Source organism: Corvus moneduloides, chromosome 11, assembly GCF_009650955.1.
Source record: "Corvus moneduloides isolate bCorMon1 chromosome 11, bCorMon1.pri, whole genome shotgun sequence".
In the NCBI taxonomy this organism is placed as follows: domain Eukaryota; kingdom Metazoa; phylum Chordata; class Aves; order Passeriformes; family Corvidae; genus Corvus; species Corvus moneduloides.
The window spans coordinates 5,644,106-5,668,674 of NC_045486.1; the positions used below are offsets into that span (position 1 = coordinate 5,644,106).

The 24,569-nt window shown below is 46.0% G+C and overlaps 1 protein-coding gene across 4 annotated transcripts in view; it reads left to right on the forward strand.

The window, feature by feature from the left end:
• FRMD4B (FERM domain containing 4B) overlaps positions 1-24,569 on the forward strand; it is a 125,672-nt gene that overhangs the window by 86,018 nt on the left and 15,085 nt on the right. For all 4 annotated transcript variants that reach the window (XM_032120816.1, XM_032120814.1, XM_032120815.1 and 1 more), the window contains exons 8-11: positions 12,480-12,563; positions 13,754-13,819; positions 14,876-14,933; positions 15,839-15,925. In XM_032120816.1, coding sequence (XP_031976707.1) covers positions 12,480-12,563; positions 13,754-13,819; positions 14,876-14,933; positions 15,839-15,925 — 295 coding nt within the window. The remainder of the gene's footprint in view (positions 1-12,479; positions 12,564-13,753; positions 13,820-14,875; positions 14,934-15,838; positions 15,926-24,569) is intronic.

Sequence of the window (24,569 nt, forward strand, 5' to 3'; positions counted from 1 at the left end):
CTCCTCCTCAGCATGCTGTCACACCTTCAGGGAGAAAAAGATGTCTTTGACCAGCTGGCTGGGCTGGCTGTGCAGACCATTTCTGTTCCCGTCCATGCTGTAGACCTGCTTTGTGATGCCCAGTATATTGCTTTTACCTGTAGTGTGCTGCGTTTTTCTCTAGGAAGACCCCTTGTCTTGTCTTATCTCACAGGGACACCCTAAGCTTAGCTCAGTTTAGGCACAGATAACCATAAAATCACTGCTGACTCCACCATAAGTAATTTGTTAAGCTGTAGCAACTGGTGGCACATTTTTCTTGATTCTCAAGATCAGGGGTTAAGGTTAAAAACCACTTTAGTGGTGAAAATGTGGTTTAAACTTAACACTGCCTCCTTATCATTTGCCATAAATAGGTTTGTAAGTATGGCTTCTTGAGGCCAAGAACTGTGTCTGTGGTTGTTTCCCATGGTTCCCTGGACACGTTGCAAGGAGTGGATTGCCCATGATTACCTTCAGAAGTATGTAAAGAAAATTGGAGGGAAGAGCATTCTGCTACAAGAGTGATTTCCAAATGCAGCTATTCTCCTAAGAGTTGCATGGAAACAGCTGCAGCAATTGTTTCCTCTGTTAAACTGAGCATATGTTATGCCCCCGTAGCAAATGAGCATGGCCAGCTGTCCCAGGCCCAGTGAGCACACCAGGAGTGAAGGAATTTCATGTCACAGATCACAAGTGGTCCTTTGGGCCAGTGCTGATAAAGCACTGGCTTAATTACCAGCATATCTTAATGATGATACTGAAGGACTGGCCTCTGCTGCCCAGCTTGCTGTGGTGCACAGACTGTCCTGCAGCAGTGCTCCTGTGCAGTGTGATTTGCCTCCCTTTGCAATGCCTTTAGTGTGTTCTCTGCTCGCTGCCATTTGGCCATTCTGCTTTGAATCACCTTCTGGAATGTGGCTCTTACACCACTTCTGCTTCCATGAGAACGTGCAGGTTGATTTTTTTGGTACTGGACTAGTGCTGAATGATCGTGGGTAAATACAGGAATTGCCTGAAGTCCTGGAGATTAGCTCTCTGAAGTGAGGATTGGGCCAGTCCAGGCAATGCTGGGGATCTCTTCCTGCCTGATTTTTCACACACATCCCATAGGCAGCTTTTCCATGGGGACACATCCTGTGGTGGGGTCACTGTGTAGCATTCCCGCTGACGTCAGCTCTGTACCAGGGCCTGAACGTATCAGACTCAAAATTCTACAGGAGCCTCTTTCCCAATCCACTGCTCACATTCTCAGATAACGCCCTGATGGCAGGGAGCAGCAGCCTCCTGAGCAACACCCTCCCCTGCCCCATGCTGAGTGGGTGAGCGCATTCCTTGGAAATCTGTTTCTTTTCAGTGAGCAAACCTGACACGTGGGCGATTGGAGAAAGTGAAAAACTTTTGATTTCCACACCACAGAGGTCACTCTGGAGGGACTTTGCAGTCTGGTAGCACTGGCAGCATGGGAATACCAGGGACTTTGGGGTTTGACCCTTGCAGGTGCTTTGCAGTAGGACCCCAAGGTCATGAGCTGGGCTCTTACAGGACACGGGTTTCATAGAATCATAAAATGGTTTCGGTTGGAAGGGACCTTAATGATCATTTACTTTGTGCCTTATTATTTGGAGAGAGGCTTTATGTGAGATGAACCACCCAAGTCCCGCTTTGAGAGGACCTGATTTTGAAGACATCTTTATAAAACTTAAGTACATGCTTCAAAATTGCACCCGCAGCATGTCCTGGTTTGGACAACTCTGGATTCTCAAAGGCAGCCTAGACTGGCTTTGGGACACAGGAGGAATGAGGAACAAAGGTGGCAGCAGACCACGGCCAGTGTAGCTCACCATGTACCCTTTATTTCCTTTTCCTGTTTACCCCACTGGTGATCCCAGCCAAGAAAATTCCCTGCTGTGTGTGGTGAAGAGGATGTCACAGGGATGGTCAGTGAGCTGGGATGGTGTCAGGGCTGCCCTGGGCAGAGCAGTTCCTCTGGACAGTCCTGCAGCTGTGCTGTCCCCAGGAAGGCTGGGATGCTGCACATTCCTGCCCTTCTGCCTTCCTGTGCAGTGCTGGGCATACTTTGCTCAAGAGGAAGGATGTAACACTGGCTCGTGTTTGCTTTTCACGACTCATCCATGGCTTCCAGTTGACTGCTCCTCTGTTTAAGCTGAGTTCCCAGCACTTTTCACCCAGCTCCTGCAATAGGAACCCCAAGCAAGCATTAGTCATTGATTGGAGTTTTGAAACTCTGCATGAGCTAATTGCGTTCCTCCACTCTCGTATTTGCAAATGAAACAGAAAAATCTGCAAGCCTGGTTTTACGACATCTTGGTTTTTAATCTCTATGCAAAGGTTTTAGAAAGAGGATATGATTCAAATTGCATCTTCTGGCATGGCTCAGTTTTGGGGGAAAAACGTACATATTCTGTTTATTTTAGGAATTTTATTTAAATTTTAAAGAAACTTAATGTTTTGGCAGTCTGTTAATTATTCATCTTGTAAATATGCAACATATAAAGTCTGGCTTCCTTGGGAAATAAATGATTTAGCTGTATTTAGTTTACAGATTAAGCATTTGCCCTCGAAAATGCTGTACAATACTATATACTTTGTAGCTTAATGAGAGAGACAGTTTGTAACTGAGAAGTCCTAAATGCTGTCCTAGCATTGGAAAAATGTTTATTAAAATCAGATTAGCTACAGGGACTATATAAGGAAAGTGACTTGGGGAAAAAAAAAAAAAAGAAGTTTATTTTCTGACTGATAATCTTGGACCGTATTTTCCCCAGTACCATTTCCAGGACTGAAACCCAGCCGTGCTCCCTGGAAGTTAATTAAATTGCTGGAGGAGGGCTTCTATTTTCTTTAAATAGCTGACGCATTCGTTTTTGATTCTGGCCTGTGGGCTGCAAAGATAACTCCCGACTGGTATAACATAACACAGACAAAATAATGAATTCCTGATAGCTGACATGTGCAAGGCACCGGGGTTTATCATTATGGGGGTGATAAAGGCAGTTTGTAAAAGGAAAAGGTTTGGGTGAGAGATAGCCCTGCAACTGAGGCTATGGAGTAATTGGTTCAGAAACTCCTGAACTTTAAAACTCTACTGAGAAAAAAAAGTGGAAGTTCTTGTTCTAAGTGCAGAAAGTAGTATTAACAATTTGCTCCTAATTAAAAGTGAGTGCTCAGTGTGAGATTTTTGGGTAGTGTTTTGTTGGGAAGCTGAATGTTTTGCCAGGCAAACTGGAAGATCTCTTGGTAGAAAAGAATGTGGGAAAGATAACGTGGGCAGTGCTAGAAAATAGCTGTTGGAAAGAAGTTAATAATTGTCTGATAGCAAAGCACCTGCTCACTCTACTGCTAACCTCAAAATGAAGGTACCCTGAGGAACAGGACACACCTGAGGTCTGTTGGAGGTGGCTTGTCCAGCCTGATTTTGGGAATCTTGTCAGGTTCACGTGACCAAAACTCCAGTTGTGGCCATGTCCAGGACTGGGGTTGGAGCAGGAAGACAAGTTCAGGGATGAGTTACAAGGGGACATCTCATCTGGCAGCCAAAGACTGGAGCCCAGTCTGGATCCTCTTTCAGCCCCAAGTATTCCCTCACACCTCTATCAGTGAGTGATACAAAAGAGCTGGTGGGTCACCAGAGGATTCACTCTCAGAACATCCATCTGGTGCCTGTCATACCAGCACCGTAGTTCAGTTTCTGATGTTCTTTTCCATGCAATGCACTTTTGAAACGCCCATGCACTGATATCCTCAGCCTTTTTCCAGGCTGCCCCCAGCTCCCCGTGGGCTGAGTCTGCCTGGCTGTAAATCAGTGCTCAGCACTGGCACTGCCTTGTGCCCCTTGTGCTCCTCGGCCCTTGTTTGCCAAGTGACTCATTGTGTGTTTTGCCTTTCAGCTGTGACTCCCAGCACTTTTTCTTGAAATACCTGGTGAGGCACTGGCTCTGAACCATTAACTCTGTCTCGGTCAAACCCAGCTGTGTGCTTTCCTCAGCTGCCTCTTTTTCAATAAACAGCTAATTTAGGACAAGATGAGCAAAAGTCTACTTACTCAGAGCCTGTTAGTTGAGGGGGTTGATTATTTATTTCGCTTGGTTTGGGAACATCTGATGAACCAAGGTAGTAAATAAGCAAGTTTAGGGAAAGTCTCATGTTTCATATCTATTTCATACAATGATGATGATTCCCCTACTGACAGGTATCAGATACCCACTTTCCCAAGAGCTTAACTGAATTTTATATCCTTTTCAAAGAAAGCTGGTTGAAGACTACAGTGATTTTTCTCTAGCAGGGTGAAATTTTTTCTTTCGTTGGTGAGTCCCTGTAGGTTTGCCATGAGGAACAGGATCTGAGGAAAGGCAGCAAGCAGAAGGGAGCCAGGCAGGGAACTGCTGAGCTCCATCTCCCTCAGCACTGAGGCAGCAGTTGAGAAGAAGACATTGTTTTCTCCTGGTGTTTTATTTTTCATGCAAACCGGGTGCAAATACCAAAAAAAAAGTACTTAAGATGCCATTTTTTGGATAGACTTTTCAGAGCAACAGGGCTTTTTCCACTGGCACTGCTTGTAGATTCATCCAGTTCATGGCAGACCAAAGCATATACAGCCTGCAATGATGTAATTTTAATGGTTTTTTTTACAATTTCCTATTTTAAAGCAGTTCTGTAAGGGCTGTCAAGGAATTAGTATAGAACACTTACTATGTAGCAGATTAATTAGGTGGAAGCACTGTGGGTGGAAATGAGCAAAAAGGATTAGAAGAAGAGGGGGGAAAAAAAGGATGTTTGCAGTAATTTAATAACCTGATCTCATGGGATTTACTACTTGTATATAGCAATGTAACTGTTAATATTCACACACAATTATGGCAGTTTGGTAAGGAACAGTAATTTTTAGATTTCATATGCATGATGTTTGTACAGTTTCCAGCGGGGCAGAAAAGGGGTTATTGTGTTTTGTCATCTTTAATTGTCCCTCCACAGTACTTTTCTTTGGTTTTTCTTTTTTTTTTAAAGTACTTTTAACTCAGAGAGCAGAACTAGAGTGGGTACAACCCAGCCACCTAGAGAGGTCTTTTGTGTGTGCTCTGCATCCAAAACAGATGAGAAACAAGACAAGCATGGTGCCAGGAAATTCATCATCCCCCAAGTTGTCTCCAGTGCAGGGGACAAGCTGTCACAGCTGCCAGGCTTGGAGTAGCATCATGACAGCCATAGGTGTAAAAGATCTTTCCCCTTGTCCCTAGAAATCCCCTTAAGTACAGGTTCAGTATTAAAACACATGGCCTTTTTCTGTTGTAAAAATCACATTTAATGGGTTTTGCATTATAATGTATTCACCTCCTTTTTGTTGAATATCTGAAAAACTTTTTCAGGTCTACAGGGAGTTTTTCCAGTCTTGCACCCTCATCTGTGAGCAGGAGTTTGGGCTTTGGTCTGATTCCTAACAACATACTCACTCGAGAAAAGCAAAAGTAAATCTTCTGCTTTTGCTTCCCATGGTGGCTGAGATCTGTCATGTGAGGTGTATTTGGTGCTTTGAGGAAATGGAATGACAGCTTTTCAACCTCAGTTTTTTGCTTTTGCAGATTTGTCAGGTCTTTATCATTATTTGGACACTTTATTTTTCTTGTGGTTCCATGTATCTCTGTATCAGCTGGGCTGTGATAACAGGGTTTAAACTTTGCTACTGTACTCAGACCTGCTAAAAACCCACAACTAATATGGCTAAGCTGACTTTTGTGTGAACAGGAAGAAAGCATGAATGTTAGAAATAACAGTCTGTTGTTGTGAGGAAGGGCTTGGGATCCTTCAAGCGTTGTATCAACTGTGAATATCCATCTTTGCTTGGCAGTAAATCCCCAGGTAAAGCAGAGCCATTCTGCTTTTGTCTGGTCTGTTAGGGGAGCACTGCTAACATGTGCTGTGGGTATGACCAAGCAGGTCTTTAAACATGGATCTGTCATACCAGGTCTGTGGGACAGGATTCACCAGCCATTGTAGGTAGTAGGTCCAAGGACCAAAAGGGTTTGTGTTCAGAATATTCATGTTTCACACCAAGAGCTGTAAAAGAATTTAGGATTTAAATTCCTAAATCCTGAGGATTTAGGGCAGCTCCAGGTCACAGATTTTCTCTAGCCACGAAGAGCTGCTTCCTTGGCACCCTGTCCCTTGTCTGCAGAGTGGAAGTTGTAGCAGTGCCTTGTCTGTCAAGGTGGCTCTGGGAGCAGCTCATGTTCCCGTTTGTCTGCTCACCATGTCCTCACATGGAGAGGTGTGTGCATACAGCTGACTGGAGAAATGTTGCATTTTCCTTGGTGCTCTTGGCCCATCTTCCAAAAGCCAATGTGTGTGGTCACCAAACCCCAGCAGATCAGTAGGTGCTGCTGCTCTGCCCAAGAGTCGGGCAGTGCTCGGGAAGCAGAGAAGTTGGGCTCAGGGAGCAGGGCTGGAGCTGGTCAGGCCTGGCAGTCCGAGGCTCTGGTCCAAGTGTGGGGAATGGTCGTCCAGTCCCAGCCATGCTTTGTGTTTGGTGCAGGTCCCCCTTGAGCTGTGAAACTAAAGCTGTTGCTGCTGCACAAGGTGGGAAACCACAGCATAGCCACAGCCTAGATGTCCAACAAGCTGGGGTTGAAAAAGCCATCTGCACTGCTTATCAGGGCCCTTTTCACAGATGGGGGTGGAAGGCTCTTAAATGCCCCTTCAAATACCTCTCTGAGCAGGCGGCTGCTATCTGGTGTTCAAGTGGCAGCCTCTGCAGCCCTGCCCCCGGCAAAGCTGCCACTGGCTGCAGGGAAGGTCGGGCTCTGGCAGTCCTGTACCAATGGGAGCCCCTTGTTCATGGCCTCTCCACATCCTGGGTTCCCTTCAATAGACAAATAACTTTCTTGAGTGTGCCAGCAGACCATAAACTGAAAGGTTGGGAAATGATGGGAAACGTCTGGCATTTGCCACAAAAGAGGATTTGTCGGAGAGCACATTTCAAAATCCTGCTGCCAAGATCCTGCTGCTCTGGCATACTCAAAAGCTGCTAAATCCATCGTCTCTCCCTGTACCTCCCCTGCTCTCTCTTCCTTCCCCCCTTTTTTCTCCTGCACTTTTAACCCTGCTCATTTTTTCCCCCTCCACTGCCTCACTGCTTGCTCCTCACACCTGTTTCTCGTGGTACCTCGAAGGGCAGAGCAGCCTCCATGGGAGCATGAGGTTGCCACGCTCTGCCCTTCCATTTATTTTACGGCAAACTCAAAGCCTACAGAACAGGCCCCTGTTGCTGAAGCAGCCCAGCTGCAGTGGGATGGTCCATGTTGCTGGTTCTCGTCTGTGAGTGTAAGGAATGGGAGCACCCTGGAGACCTTGGTGATGTTTGCCTGAGTCTGGTCACTTCAGAAAGTCACTTTAGGACCAGGCTGGGGTGTGGGCAGCAGCACAGGATGTTCTTGTACAATTTGGTGCATAGGAATTTGGTGGTCCTTCTAAAGAAATAGGGCTGTTACTGACATCAGCTGAATAATCTGGCCTGAAACCCTTGATTATCAAACTTTAAAGTATCTGCTCTAATTGTGTGCTATTTCAGAGTATTTCTTTTGCTAGCTCTAAATATCTTGAAGAGAATGAGGTGACAAATGCTGATGGAAATGTTTTGAAGCATCTTCACGATGTAGGGTAATAGCATATCATCCTTTCACTGTGCAGCTCCACATTTCCCTGTATCTCCTACGTAATTCTCAAATTTGCTGGTATTTAGGCGTCCGTGAAATAACTTTCAGGTTAATTTTGAGAGACTGGTTGACATTTTCTAAAGGCAAGGCCACTAAATTCTACCTGTGCTATGCCTAAAATTCATTTCAAGAATTAGCTGAACATCAGATAATGACAGTCAGAAGGACCCTGGAGTGACTTATCCAATGATCCTACAGCAATACGAGAGAAAGTATTTGTGTGAGGTCAAGAGGCTCCAAGAATAGAGGAAAATCGCTATACAAAGCACTTTCCCTAGTGATAAATTTGTACCTTATAACGTGTTATCAACATAATTCGGCAGAGGCAGACACACCTGCCTTTGATTTAGTCAGTTAAGAGTTGTCTGAAGTCCTGTCCTCATCAAGTTGTTAATATTTACAAAGAATCTGTGGGCTGATAAGCTTCTATGCTGTAGTCCAATATATTGCTTTTGCTGCTGGGTGTGTCACTTGCTCTTCATGTTTTGTTAATCTCATTAACCACATCTTACTCCATCTGAGCTCTTACCTGCGTTAGGAATGGGCATAAGCTGGTTTTTGACAGTGGGTGCAGGGAAATGCCAGGGCACCCATTGACAAATGGTCCTAATTAGCACAGTTCTGTAAATCTTTGCCTGGCAGGGAGTGTTGTATCATTCCATTAGAAGCTGTCAAGATATACTTTCTGGGGGCATAAATGTGTAACTCTGCTTTAATTTTAAGTAACGTGCTCTAGGCAGAGCATGCCACGATAGTCTGGCTTGGTTCCTTCATGGATTTCTGGTGGGGGTTTTAGCAAGATGCCTAAAATTTCACTGTAACATCAGCAGATTGTAGGAAGCTCATGAGATTGGTCCTGTTTTGCTGCTGGAGATAGTTTCAAGTGGGTAGTCATATCGATAGTCTGGTACATGATTAAGTATTTTTATTGGTTATTTTAGAGGCAAACTGCCTTCCCTCTCCATAGACCTGGCACTGACGAGCAGGGTGTGCTGGGGACAGCATCTTGCCCAACGTTTGATCATGTTGGGACAGAGAATTAATTATGGGCAGTACCAGGAGTGCAAGATGAGGTTCAGCATGAGTAGGCTCTGATGCAGATTTTCATTATTTCCATTTGCATTGTCCAGATTGATTCAACTTCTTCTTTGTATCTGCCAGAGAGAAAACTCCTGTTTAGAGGGTGGAATAGGAAGGAAAGGGTCTGTCTTGCTGCTTTTGTTTAATTCTTCTCCATAGTGGAAAAATACTTGAGATGAGAGTTTCCTATATTCTCCTCCTGGGGAATAAACAAACCTTTTGCCAAAAACTGTTCGGCCCCATTGACTCTGGGCGGTTTAAGTTTATGTATTGAAAGTATGCCAAAAACCACCAGTCCAGAAACCCCCTCTGTAGCAGAGGTCAGATTAAATGCAAGTTGGGCCTCCCTGTCCCAACAGCCACGTCCTCCTCCTGGTGGGAACCCACCATGGACATGCCAGATAGAGCACTGGGTGTTTGGCTGGCAGATAGTGTGGATGGTGGGAGATCTGGAGCCGGGGCTGTCTGCCCTGGGATTGCTGTATCGGCTGGTGATCGTTGTGAAACCAAACAGGAACAGGTCATAATTCAAGCCGCAGCTCCTGCTATCTGGAGTTGTCACCTCTGGGGAACGGCTGGCTCTCAGAGGGCTTGGGAAAGTGATCCTGAAGGTCAAGGGGAGACTTGGTTGCTGCAGATGAAGTGATAATGGACTCTGTGGAAGGAGGGGGAGGACCGTTTGAGGCTTTTATTATCCCTGAAGCCGTGAATCATCCCAAATGCTAATCCTGGGGCGTGCAGTCAGCAGATCCAGGCTGCTGCGTGCCAGCCTGCACTGTCTGAAGGCATCCAGCGTGCAAGGAGCTGTGCCCTGTTTTTCCCAGGTCTTTTACATTTTTCTAGGATTGTTTCATGCTCCATCTTACAATTATGCAGGGGGAAAAAAATCCTCATGTTGTTTCTCAGAGAGTTTCAGGCTTTATAAGTCCATTTTGATGGACTTCTCCCAGTGCATGTGGATGGGATGGTGTGTCTGAACCTCAGGGTGCGAGGTTGGGTCCCTTCAGGAAGACAAGTCCCAGGGGCCAATCTTACCTCATAAAATCAGTGTATTCTCTGCTATTGCAAGAAATTGGATGGGTTTGTAGGTTGGAAGAAGAAGAGAGAAGGCCCAGCTCTGCTGTAAGTTGTCACAGCTCCGTGGCCTCTGCCTGCTGACAGTCTGCAGCAGGGCTGTGGTTCTGGGTCAGTGCTGAAGGGACGCGTCCCCTGTCATGGCACAGATGTGGTGACAGCCCTTTGATCACTCTGTGTCCCAGCTCAGAGCCCACAGGCCCTGCTCTGGGGCAGGTTTGCTGGCTAGCCCTCAAAATTTAAATTCAGCGGTAGACATTTTCATATTGATCAGCTGCTACTCATCACTCAAGCTTAACTAGCACCTTTGTTTTGGCATTGATGAGGATAAAGTTGCCACTCAGATAGATCTGGAGAGGCGAGGGGCCCAAAAACCAAACAGGAAGACGAGTAGAGCTGTTGGAGGCCACGAGTGTTGCAAGAGGTGGCATTTCAGAGCATGGGAGATGCAGCTGCCAGGATTTGTGGCATTTCTGCAGACTCTTGGCGATGGGGAGGCTCCTGGACCCATAATGATTGGTGAAGGACCATTTGGGACCTCTCCATCCATGTGCAGTGGTGACAGCTGGGGTGTCAGCTGTCCCCTGTGCCCGGCTGCCTCTGCCAGAGCTCAGGCCTGGCCTCCCAGCATCAGGCTCCTTATTGCCTCAGCCCTTACAACCAGGTTTCTAAATAGGGCTTTAATGACCACCCATTAAACCTCTGATTATGAATACTGCAGGGGCCCAGATTCTGCAGTTACAGAAACAGGCCTTTTGTTTGGTAAAAATGAGCTACTTTGCTATTACTTCCTTCCAAAACCTCTCCTACTTCACCGTATTTCCCTGCCAACTCTGCCTGCTAGAGCAGCCATTGCAGTGATGAGTCAGGTTTAAAAATGGGAGGAAATTCGTGTTTTAATAATCAGTTACCCTGTGAGTCTATGATTGAAGTTGGACAGGACCTTAGGAGGTCATCTGGCCAAACCTCCAGCTCCAAGAGGGAGTTCAGGCCCGGTTGCTCAGGGCTTGTTTTTTTAGTTTTGGGGTGGTTTTTTTGTTCTTTGCTCTGGTTTTTGAGGCCTTGGGAGAGCATGCTCTGTCTGCATTTCCATGTGGCCCTACAAACCCCTGGTTATCTACCTTCTGTCTGCAAGCTGAGATGTCCTGCAGCCTTTTGATCCCATCAAAATGGGCTTGTAACAGGGTGAATAAAACTCAACTTTGGTGAGCGTTGGCTGTAATTGAGCGGTGGAAGGAGAGAACCTGATTTTCTACCCAGCTGTCCCTGTTTGTGGCCCTTGGGTGCTGGCCAGCTTGCAAAGAAAAATGGATATTCCTGGCAGAAGAGTGCAGCAACCAGCGCTCCTCGGCGTTAATTGACCCCTTCTTGGCAGCTTCATCAAAGACATTGAAGAATAAATAGGCTGTTGATTGAACTGTTTGCTCGTCCCCAGAGGTGGTCCCCCTCACTCTGGGCTGAGGCTCATTGTCAGGGCTGGGGAAGGGCCTTGCAGGGCGATTAGCCCGTGCTCCCGAGGAACAAAAAAACCTTTCATCTCCTGGCTTTCCGTGTGGCAACTGGGAGATGGGATCGTGGGAGGGGGAGTTGCTGTGTCCTCGAGTGCAGAGCTCCATCCACAGTGCCCACGGATCTACTCTAGGGATGCGCAGGGTGTGGAATTTGACGGAAGAAGGGGGGGTGGGCATAGCTCTGATGAAAACTCTAATAGTTCAGTCTGATGAAAACAGAAGTTGAGAGCAGAAAAATACCTTCAAGGAAAGCCTGGACAAAATTGAGGCAGATGCTGATGGACGTGACTGATGCATTCTTTGCATAGAAAAGTCATGTTGGTGCTTGCTGGCGCTGCTGCAAAGGCACGCAGAAATCCTGCCGAAATGGGGCGTGCAGGTTTCAGCTGATTAATTAATGGACTGTGTGAGGAGAAAACATGAACCATTTTACTGATGCCTGTAAATAGGTTTTTAAATATTCTGCTGGGTTTTTGTCGTGACAAATTGCATTCACATACTTCAACCCCGCTGCGTTTCATTCCAGGCTGAGCCTAGAGTCCAGAATACTTGAACTTTCTCGGCAATGGGCAGTACAGGACAACTATTTTCACTGAAAATATTTTAAAGCATATGAACTGAAACTCTTTGTTTTGAATCAGATCATCGTTAAACTCTGAGACTTGACAAATACCACGCTGCTTCATGAAATGTATTGTCTAGAGGAAGGGCTTTAGGGAAAGACAGAGCAAAACTTAGCACTACAAGCCTTGCTTTTGAGCAGAGGCTTTCCTTCTGCAGCTCTTTCAGGGCTCATTCTGCACTCAGCAAATAAGAGTGAGGGTGTGCAAGATAAATATTGATACAGTGGTGGCCTGAGCATCACGTGTGTGCATAATGAGCCTGCATGACACCATATCCATCACTGTCATGTGAGAGGGCCTCTAGAGTTACGTTGCTATGACAGCCTGACATGGGGCAACACGCCACGTTCTTGAGTAGCAAATACATCCCTTCCTTCTGCCCAAACTGATGAGTCCATCTCTGATTCACTAGCACTGACTCTGGGCCATTTTTGGTTTTTCAGCGATGAGAACACTAGAAAAGACCTGAAGACGCTGCCCGTCTTTCCTACCAAGACACTGCAGGAGCATCCATCACTTGCTTACTGGTGAGCTGTTTAATTTAAAATGTAAATCATTGCTATGAATGATAACAACAAGATCACTTTTAAGCAGTTTGCAAACTCTTCTGAAAGTTTTCAGCCCAGGACATGGAGTTAATTGCTTATGTTCAAGCATTTCCAGTTTTTAGAAGGTTATAAATTATGCAAGATCTGATGCAAATTCCTCCTTGAAAGTTTGCTCAGATTCAATTGCTATGTCAGAAACTGCTGGATCAGAATATGTGGGGACCTTGCGATAGAAGGAGCTGAAATCTAAACTCCAGCCAAGCCTGGGTTTGCAGAGAGCACCTCGGTCTTCATCTGTCACACAGTGGAGCCTTTGTGGTTGGGTGACCTTTGCTGGCTGCCAGCTGCCCACCCAGCTCCTCTCAACAGGACAGGGGAAGAAAATAATCTAGAAAGGCTGGAAAGAGAAAGGCAGTTCCAATTCTGGGGCTTGAATTTGATGTAAAGGAGCACAGCATTTAGGATGAATCAGTGATACTGTTTCCTTGGAATTGATACCCTTTGTGCAAATTCAACTCCCTCATTTGTTTTGGTTTTTTAGGCTTGATGTGTACGTGATGGATTTTCAAGTATACCATGCTTGCTTATTATTTGTTTGTCTCAGAATGAATTCTGCTGGGTTTTTCTTTGCTTTCAAGTGTCTGACACATAAATGCATACTTTATTTCACATTCCTCCAAACCAAAATGTTGAAATATGTAACAGGAAAAATGCAAAAAGGTCATTGCTGACAAATGTTTTTTTCACCTATGAAATGTCAGGGGGAGAAATCCACTGGAATGAAAACAGCTCTGGTTAAACTTTTTCTGTCTTAGATATGGAGCATTAACCAGCCTTTGAAGTTTGGGTCCTTTAGAATGTTAAGATGAATTTATACAATTAGCACCATTATTCTGCAGCAGCATCTGCAGCAGAACAGGCTGATCCGAAATGATTCGTTAATTAGTCTGGAAGGCAGGATGCGATGGTGGGGACCAGCCAGGCAGCTCCACACTGCTTAATGAAGGGTGGGAAAGAAATCAGCAAGAACCAGAATGTAAACTAGAGCAAGAAACATGCAGAGGGACCCTGCTCTGCATGCTGAGCAGGTGGCTGAGCTTCGACAGATGCCGTCAAGACATGAACAAAGTCACTGAGCCTCTAAATTGGGTTTTGTGCTTGGTTTGCAGTGAGGACAGAGTAATTGAGCATTATACACAAATTAAAGGTCTGACCAGAGGACAAGCCATTGTTCAGTGAGTATGACACTTGTTAATTTGTGAAGATGATATTTTTACTTTTCTCCTGTTCTTTTTTTGTTGAGAAGTGGCAAGGCAGGCTGTTTGGGTCATTATTGCCTGCAAACGATGTTGTTTGTATCTGTCAGATTCTCTTTTTATTGAGTTATGTTGCGAAGGGGAATTATTTGAAGTTTCGCATTTCACAGGCTTGCAGTTTGTCATTTGCGTAGTCATTTGGGTACCTCAAACACAAAAGAAATTGTTTGGATCTTACTTTATTGGAAGACTCTTCTCCATACCTTGCTTGCCATCAATTAATTTTCACTCCAAACTCTTAAGGGCTAGTATTATCCTAAGTTCTGTAAGAAATTCTGAAATGTTTAGAATTTGGCTTTCAAAATAGCAAGGTCTTCCAAGTTGCACACTGAGCCTGTGGAATTGTATTTTTCTTTTACCATTAATATTTACTGTTTTTCCTACTAGCAAATGCAGTAGGATGTGTTATGAGATGTTTGAGATGATGGCCATGGCTGCACGGTGCAGGCTCCTTGTAGTTTTTCTCACATACCTCAATGCCTGTAAATCTGTCTCAATAATCCGTGGTCTTTTTTCAGTAGGAACAAGGGAAAAATGGTCTGTTCAGTGGTTTTCTGAATTGCCTCATGAAACAGTTGTACAACGGCATAAACAGATTTATTTGGAGCCTATCCTTTGTAACCAGAGCTTCATAATGGAATAATTATGGGCAGGTCTTTACTGCCAACATTTCCCAAAAGACTCACATGTTCAGTTCAGAATTTTTGCTTTCAGTTCTGTGATCCTCTGATAAGAGATTGAATGTTCTGTTGTATGAGAGATTTTCCTTTTGCTTTAGCTGGGCCAAAATACCCCATCTTTCCCCAAGCCAAGATGCTAAATTTTTTTCTGAAAACATGGGCCTTCAATTATTAAGGCCTTCAAAATATACAAATGATAAATGACGTGTCCTGGATGTATGTGTGAAAAAAATATGTTAATAGATATTATTCCCTCCAGAGAAAATCATCTGATATGCTATAAATCTGTCTGCAGGTACATGAAAGTGGTAGAAGCTTTGCCAACATACGGAGTTCATTACTATGGAGTAAAGGTCAGTAACTGCCTATAGATAATGTGATTGCTGAGCTTATTATGTGGGATTGCATTCCTAAAGGAGCAGTTGGATGATTCAGTGCCCTTCTATCAGTATGAAACCCCACATTTTTCAAGCTCTGTGATTTTTCCCCATTCAATATACTTTAAGAATTGTTTCCAGAGAGCAGAAAGGAATCTGTGTAAAACCTTACGTAATCCTATCAGGATCTAAATTCCTATCATCTTAATTAAACTGGATATCACTTGTAGACCCGAAGCAGTTAACAGTTTCCCCAGAGACATTAATCAAGATTAGAAAAATAAAATGTGGAAAAGACTCCTCCTAAGTGGCAAGTGATTAGTGGTGCGTGCTTGGAGTGGGCAAATGCTGAGAAATACTTTTGGAGAGTGATGGAAATACACCATTTATTCCCATTTGTAGAGCAGAGCTGGGGCCAAAGTGTTTTGTGCCGAAGAGCTCAGCAGAGATGATGTCTCCTTACTTTTGAGTCACGGCCATGACTGTGGTACCTGAGAAGCTGATGTCTTACGCTGTTCTTTCCTCCTGTGGCTGTCCATGCCTGAATTTAGTGGATGCAGTCATTGGCCACAGTTTTTTTCTGTCCCCTGTCCTTCCCCTTCACAGCCACTCCTCCAGCCAGTGACACTCTGTTGTTTCAGCAGCACTGTCGTTTTTCTGTCCATGTTGCACAGCCACCACCTGGTTTTGTGCCTCTGCCTCAGAAGGCAGAGGGAGAAAGTTTCCACGTTCACCCCAGCAATCCACTTCACCTCAATTTGTTTGCCAGAAAATCTTTGTTCTGTACCTACTTGTACTTGTCACAGAGTGAAAAGGGCTGTACTCTTGGAATTGCCTAATTCTTAAGTAGCTCTTGGTTGACGTAGACGTCCATTTTTCAGGATAAACAAGGAATCCCGTGGTGGCTTGGAATAAGTTACAAAGGAATCGGCCAGTACGACTTACAAGACAAAGTTAAGCCCCGAAAAGTAAGTTTTTTTGCATCTGATTTTTTTGTGGGGGAAACATGGTATGGTGTTTTATGTCAGAATGTACTCTTTTAAGCTGTTGCTTATTAGACTGGCGGGCAGAAGACCAAGGGCTGGAGGCAGAAGGAGATCTCTGCTGGCACTGAGGGAGTAAATCTCTCCCTCTCCTAGATAGTGGAAACGCCCTTTGGGAGCTTTGGCTCACATGTCTTGAGTTTGGTGGTCTCAGGATGGGAATTTTTCAGCGCCCAGGGATAACTACAGAAATATGAAGCAGTTGTGCTTTGGCAAGGCCTTGTACTTGGGCAGTGTTTTTACTTCACTTTTGTAGTTTGGTTTTTTCTGTGTGACGTGCAAAAGGCTCCACTGATAGAGGCGGAATACGGGGGGAACTGCGTGAAATTGCAGGCTTGTAGAGGCAACTCTGTAAGTCTGTGTTTCCATGAATTCTAAGGGGGAATTGAGAACAAATGCCAAGTACTGGAGATTGTTCTTCTCCTTCTCCAACCCACTGCTTCCCAGTGTGTCTGCTGCAAAGTGAACTCTGCCCACACCCTCCTGTGCTGTTTGAACAGGGCAGAGGGTCCTGCCTTGCTCTGCTGGCTCCCTTGGAGCCCCCAGCAGAGAGCCCAGACAGCAGTCTTGGAAACCCACCAGGCACCCAACACATGGGCTGGTGGGAGCTCCCCCCATCCTATAGCCACATGTGTGTCCTTGTGACAGGACTGAGCCCTGAAAATCTTTGAAGGGTTCTTTAACCCCCATGGCTGGTGGGAGAGCTGGTGCTCCTTGTGCTGGAGCCATGCTGCTGGGCCAGGGCTGTCGTTGTTCCTGGTCATGTCTTCACATCTAAGCCATGAGGGGATGGAGACCTGGGAGTTTGCTGTTCTTCTTTCCCCAGGAACGATCTGGGCAGGAGTTCACATGAAGTTGTGCTCCCCGCCCGGGAATTTTACATTTGCAAAATGATATTGTTTAGTGTATTGGTGCCAAAAAGCACAGCTTAACAAAACTTCCTTGTTAAAGAGTAATCCCCCTTCAAGCTTCCAGCTTGATCTTCTCTTTTTCCAGAGCAGGCTATGACTTGGTTTTTTTTGGTGTATTTATATACCTGTGTGTCCAAGGGTGAGCTCTCGTGTGCTTCCTCTGCTTGATTTAGTAAAACACAGAGTTTCATCCCAGATGTCTCTTCCCATGCCTGCACTAAAAGCAACACAGAGGAACTCTTTGGAAATCAAGTCAGCTTGATGAAGCCATTGAATGTCAAAGGAGAGCATCGAGGAGGTCCTCTTGCCCTTGAGCACTTCCCTGATTTAAGGCAACATCTATAAGATTTTCCAGCCAGGAAAGGATCATTCTGCAGCCAAGATGTCCAGCTGTGACCAGCAATGCTCTCCAAGAAGATGGAGCCTGCCTGGCTGGATGCATTGCTTTGCCAAGCATTTTTTATGCTTGTGGGATTTCAGTTTACAACATCAACCAGGCAGATTAAGAACATTTTTTAAGGTCAGCAGGGCCCAGATACCAAGTCACACCCTGCTACAGTTAGTTATGAGGCGTTGGCTTTGAATGCAGCAGGATTAAGAAAAATAAAATAAAAACCAGAGGTCATCTCTGCAGTGGAAGTGTTACAATGGAAATGAGAATAGTTGTTGGCTTTAGTGAAATTATAATTATATAACAGAGGATAGAGATTAAAAGGGAAGGTGAGAGAGAGGAGCCTAAATGCGGGTGGAAGGTGTAATTCCAGTAAGCTCATTGAAACTGTGGGGATGGATATGGCTGTAATACCCTTAAGGATTTGTCTGGTGTCAGTGCAAAGGGACAAAAATTATCCAAGCCACAGCTTGTCCTGAGCCATGGCTGCCTGTAATATGTGGCTAAGTATGCAGACAGTTTCTTTATATGAAAAATATTTCAGGGTTTGCAATACAAAGTGCACTTTGGATAAGTGATTGGAATCAGATCACTTTTGGGGGGACAAGCAGACATCAGATCTAGAGGGGCACCCACATCTGACATGGGTTTGGAATTAAAATGCTGCTGCTTATTTCAGTGTACCTACAGCCATGCTGCCTGTGATGCAGCAGGCAGAAGTTCCTTTTAATCAGTATTGTCGTATTTTCATATTTATGAATGTATCATAATTTATTTCAGAGAGAGAAGAGTATATGCAGCTTGCCTGAATCTCCCAAGAGTCTCTCTGGAGCAGCAGGCAGGAGGGGAATAGGCATGTAAACAATTCCTGTCAAAGGTGCTACTTTTGCTGGATTTAGCAGAATTTTCTTGCTTTGGTTTTTGGGAATGGAGCCAAACTCACAACTGCCATGTGCTGGTGTTATCCAGCTGTTTATGCTGGGGATCAAAACTGCTGTTGTGTTTATCCTTAGCCATCTGGGAAAGAGCATCCTCATTATGCTCCACTTCTCCAGTTGGTGATGTTTAAATATACATGCAGCTGATTAATAAATAGAGAATAATAGAAGGGAAAGGTTGAGTTCAAGTCTAATGAAGACCAAGTTGGCCTTCCCGAATTTTAAAGCTAGGAGTGATCTCTGGGTGTGCAAACCTCTCTGATACTTGTTGTGGTGGGAAAGCTGCAGCATTTCGGATGGGAAGCTTTTAACAGGAATTGGTGCCTGTGCCCCAGTGAATTCACACCAGGGGGATTTATTCTATTCCCCATGTCTTTTCTGCAATGTTTATGACTGCTGTCACATGTGTTTGTTTCACTGTAGAATCATAGGCATTTGGCAAGAGATAAGTCCATATTTAGAATAAAATTTTACTATTAATAATAGAAATAAAACATATATTAGCTGCACCCATCAATGGAGGGTCCATTAAATCCAAAGAAATATAACCACCCTCCTCAAAAAGTGAAATCTTTTGGCTTTATCCAAGTAGGTCTTCAGGCAAAGATACCTAAATACGAGCCTTGGAGCGCAGAGGTTATCCCAAGATTTTGTTATTGGATCAACACTTGCACGAAGTCCAAGGCTGAGAGCTCCTCACAGGAAGCAACTTGCAGGAGAGTCCTGGATGAAGCAATCTCCAGATCCCTATCGCCCAGCCCTGCCAGTGCTCCATCATCACCATCCGTGAGGGGAGCGTGCGATGTCGGAGAGGCCGGTGTGTGACGTGGGGCTGGACCAGGAGAACCTGCCCTGGCTGTCTGTCTGTGTAGAGCTGGCTGGGGAGGTTTGGCTCCAGCTATTAATATTTTGCTGGTTGACCTGAGATGGTTTTGGGAGTTTTGTTGCTCCAAGTCACTCCTGGGAGCTTGTGTTGCTTTGGGAGCAGTTTCTAGCAAAGCCCAAGTGTTACCCCTCACCCAGGACTGCCAGCTGAGGCACTGAGGGAAGCACTGTGCCCCAGCTCCGTAACAGACTGAAAAGGGAGAATTATTTTGTGTGTCATTTATGAAAATTGTCTTTGTAGATAAAAACAGTGGCTCCACACTGGCTGGAGGTTACACTGAGCTCACTTGATTATCATCCTGAAGTCTCACAGGGCATTAAAACGGACTGAGTTTGGCAACCCTTGCTCAGATTTGAGCTCAGACCTGGGATTAGCTCTGCAGTCCTGCTGCTTTGTAAACATATTCTCTTTCAGCTGCAGTTAATACTGAGGGACACCTCCTGCTTGGAGAAGTGCCTCCTGCTTGCTGTAGGGTGGCATGCCAAGATCCTGTCCCTGGTATCCTCTGAATCAATTAGGAAAAATATAAAACATGTCCCAGGACTTTGTTTGTCATTTCAAGCCAGAATAGATCTCCCTTTATCTCTACCCCATTCTTCTCACTGGTGAGATAAACAATGTCTGTCTGTCTTGTTAATGGAGGGTGTATTAGGGCACGAGTTGAGTTTATTCTGTGTTCAGCCAGTATGTGGGGATCCTCTGAGGGCTGGAGAAGGCTCTTTGACTTGTTCTCCCACTTACTGTGTTTATGTGGGTGACTCCCTCATGATAAATTAACTACATTATCTGAAGAGAAGAACTAATCTTGCTATGGTATTGTTTCAAATGTCCAAGAATATCGGTTCTACTGCTTGACGTCCTGACTGCATTGTGTTCTCAGAAGTGTTTTTGTTAGCATATACTCATTTTGAAATGGGTCATGTTTATCATAGGATGGTGTGGGCTGGAAGGAACCTGAAAGATCATCTCGTTTCAACCCCCCTGCCATGGGCAGGGACACCTTCCACTATCCCAGGTTGCTCCAAGCCCCGTCCAGCCTGGCCTTGGGCACTTTCAGGGATCCAGGGGCAGCCACAGCTTCTCTGGGCAACCTGTGTCAGGGCCTGCCCACCCTCAAAATATCCCTGGCTGGATTTAATTCTCCCAGGGCTTTAGCTTTCCAAACCAGACCCCTTGCTGCTCAGACAATTTCTCTGTAGGGCGTTTTTTGTGTGTGTTTGAGTTTGTCCAGGAGCTCTTTGTTCATCCTTGCAAGCCTCCTTACTCTTTTGCTTGACTTTCTCTTTGTTGGGATGCATTGCTCCTGATCTGTGAGGAGGAGGTATTATGATATTTCTTTCTTAATTCGACATATGCTAAGAGTTGATGCTGAAAGTTTTCCCTTGCAGAACATTTACTTCATGTAAATGTGCTGTCCTGCTTTGCTGAATAGCTCAGAACACAGCAGCGTTGGAACAGCCTTCTCAGCAGGCAGCTCTAATTAGGCAGAGATTTCTTTTATGGTGTTTATTTCTCACCAAGCCATTGATTTAGATAGAAGATACTAAGCTCATGTAATTACTTAAAATAAGCACAGGGCTTTTACGAGACTGCTCTGAAATTCAGTTCTTTCCAGATGTGCAAAAAGTTGCTTGAACGTCACGTGCCACAAAACACAAACGTTTTAGGGCAGTTTCATGTTGAGACATCCCTCGGTCTTGTGGTGCCAGTGCTAGTGAGGATCAGGCAAAAAAAGGATCATGAAGTATTAGAAAAAAATGTGATCGAAGAGATTTTTAGAGGACTGGCTTAATATTTAAGGGATGAAGGATGCCTGCGGGTGAGCTCTGCCAAATTATGCTGGCAGAGGTGGGAGCTGTCTGCCTCCTTCCCTCAGAAGTTGCTGCAGGTGGGGCAGTTTGGCTCTCCTGCCATCTCCTCAAATGCCTCTCTCCATGGGCAGGCGCAGCAGTGTAACACACAGGGATTCCAGCTGAAGGCAGGATGCCAGACAGCCGAGTGCAGTGGAGGGGCTGAAACACAGCCCTGCTCCCAGCGCTGCTGCCAGGGTGGTAATTTCCCTCTTTGGGTGGGGTGCATTCCTGTGGGCAGAAATCTTTTATGTTTCCTTGCTCTGAATTGCCAGATTTGTCTTTAGATTGCCGTTCCCAGCCAGCTCCCAAGGTGCTGGTTGCTGAGCCTCCTTGCAGGCACCGCACGTACCACAAGGTACTTTGGAAGTGCTTCCCGAGGGAAAGGCTCCTGCACTGGGGCATGGCTTGCACTTCCATGCTGACCTTAACCAAAGACTCCTTGGGTGGAAAGTCAGAGATTTGGGTAATTTAGCTCTCGGTCAGAATTTGCCACTAACCTTGGAAACATCCCAGGTACAATTATGACACGTGCTGTGCCTGGGGCTGGTGCAGCAGCGTGTGGCCACATAGCCCCTGCACTCAGCTGCTCTCCACATTTTCACCTCCTTGCAAAAAAAAACCTTGAAAAAAAATACTAAAATACTATTTTTTTAAACAAAATCCATCAGGCTCACAGGAATATTGAGCCATCAGCCCCTGAGCAGCTCTCCTGCATGTCTCAGGGCAGGGGCTCTGCCAGCTCCTGCCTGCGATCCTGACGGGGCCGTTTTTCTGAGCCAGTTTGCTCCTGCTATCAGGCCCGGACAAACTTGCATTTTATTCAAAACTGGATGCAAGATCAGCCAGGTAAAAAACCAGCTGCTTCTTTTAAGGTGTTTCAACATTTGGGCATCCCATGTCTCTTAGACTATTACAGTTCTTTTTGTGTGAGAAGGAGGGAGATTCCTTTTCCTTCAGTGTTCCTTGGTATCTGGAACTGAATCACAGTAGAAATGCAGGAAGCCTAAACTCGTGGGCTGGAAAAGCAGCAGCTGGGTGGTAGGAGTCTGGCTGGTGCACAGAGGTGCCTGGGTAACGAGATGTGGCCAGAGCTGCACCTCTGCCTTCTACAAAAAATCCCGGAAAAGAAACCTTGACCAGGCCAAATTCTTCCCCAAGAGTCAGACAGGCAGCCCCTGGGATGCTCAGTAGGAGTTTTCAGGAGCATTTAAGGATCTGACAACCTAGATGGATGGGAAGGCTATTAAGAAAACATTAATTAGCTCAGGTGGACTTAATCATCTGGTTAAAAGGAACATACATTGCAAAACTTCCACAAAAACATTTTAATTATTCCTAATTGTTCTTCCAGCCCTCAAAAACCAGTTCCAGTTTGTTTTGGGGTTTTTTTTGCCACTCTTTTGTATTTAAATATACATGTAGTTTAGGTAAGATTGAAGTTAGGAATTATTTAGGAACATGTCTGTACAGGGTAGGGAGTATTTGAAGGGAGCAGGAGATCTCTAGTGCAGTGACGGTTTCCTGAGTGCTGCCTTTTGACCAAGAGTTAGAAAAATTTCGGTTAAAGAAAGTTATCACTTTATTGCTTTTTTTTGTCCTTGTTTGTATGGAGTCCATTTTTTTTTCCCTCTTTGTTTTTATGAATCCAAGCGTATTAGGCAGAAACTTGTAATATTTTCATTCAGGATTATTTCTATGTGCATCTGTATAAATATTATTAGCTCTCAACTTACTCTAAAGCTGTTCATTTAATCATCAACCTTTTTTACAAGGACCTGAGTTAGGAGGGTTGGTCAGGTGAGGTGATTGCTAAGGAGCTTATATTGTTCTTAAGTGAGATAGTTTGAGGACAGGGCACTTTTCAGTCCACAAGAGCAAAGATGTGTCTTTCGTACAACACCAATTCCCATCTCTCCTGCTGCGGAGCAGCAGAGGGGGGAGCTGGAGTTATCCCAGACTTTGGTCAAGGAGGCAGAGATGTCTTTGTGGTGAATGTACCCAGCTGCGAATGCTTGGGGCGCCTGTCAGCTCCTTTTGGGCTGGGGATGGATCTCACAGGGTGGGGAGGAAATGGGGCAAGGCTCTACCCACATCCTGAGGCAACTCCATGCAGGTTTTCTTAAAAATGCAAAGGCTTTTCTTCCCTTTCTCGGTACTGCAAGTGATCCTGGTGTCGGATTTGCACAGGCTGACGGAAGGGTCCGCCCAGACCCCTGTGTCCCTCTGCCTGGGCAGGAGGCTGCTCCAGGCGCTGGGGCTGCTGCCTTTTGTCCTCCTGCCAAACGCGACCCTCACCACCTTCGGGCAGGTGTCGCCTTCTCCCGCAGTCCTCAGGAATGTCGAGCGCGTCCGGAGGGGAAAAACCCGAAGGAAGTGATAAAGGGGACGGGGAGTCATCACCCGCCGCGATAAGAGGCAGCAAGGCAGTTTTTTTCCAGAGGTCGCGTTTGAAGCCCGCCCATGGTTTTTACGAGCGTGGGAGCGGGCGGCCGGCCGGGAACGCCGGGATGATGCTTCTGGTCGAACCTGTTGCCCCTGGGTGTGAGTCAAGGCTGGCGGGGCCGGGACACGGCACCGCGGGGACCCCGAGCAACCCCCACGCCACTGCCCCCGCCTTGGCCCCCACAGGCACTCGGGGTGCTCCAAGGGGTGAAGCCCCTCCGCAGAATCCTCCTCGTTCCCTCCGCCGTTGGGCTTTGCCTTTATCTGGGGAAAGAAAGGGGTGTGGGAGGCGTCGCAGCGGAGCGGGTGGGTGGTGATGTCAGGCGTGTGTCAGCAGTGGGAGGCGAAGCTGCCAAGGCAGAGCAGCGGGACGGAGGGACGGAGGGACGGCACGGCCGCCTCGGCTCGGCCCTGCCCATGTCACCCCTGACACGGCCCGGCGGGGCCGGGGAGCCGCGATCGGCAGCGGGGCTGCGGCCAGGTGAGTGCGGGACGCGGGGAGGCAGCCGGGGCTGGGATCCCTGCTGGAGCACCCACGGGCGCTATTTCTCAATGTCCTGACAGACCGCTTGGGCTGTTTCCTTTTGCGTTTTTTAAGATTATGTATTTTCAAAGCTCAGTGCAGAGTTGTAAAGAGGCGCTTCTGGCGGCGGTGTGACTGGGCAGGAGGGCTGTAAGACAAATATAAACTTATTTAAGCAGCAGAGTGAAACTTCCACAATCGTCTAGAAAATAGTTTATTAATTTAAGTAAATTACATTTCCAGTTGCCTTCACTTTTTCTACAGCAGGTTCTGGTAGTTGTAGTCCTAGAAAGGAAAGTTTTAATTAAACAGAGGGAAAGGCTGCTTAAAGAGCCACTTTTTCCCTGAAAAACAAATATGTTGGGTTATGTTTCATTGTGTTCTAAATGTTTCAGATGCAGCACAGTGTAATACGTCATTTTTACAAAACCTGAAGTCCTTCTGTAGTGGGAGGGAGCACGGCAAGTCAGGTTTTGGCAGAGGCCAGTGGGAGTGTTGTGTGTCCTGGGAGTTTCTGGTGTGGTGGCTGCACCCGTGGAGGCTTTGGAAAAACTCCAGTGGGGAAAGGAGGGAGTTGCTGTGATGGTCTGGGTGCCTCAGCTGGATCCCTGGTGTCGGAGGCTGG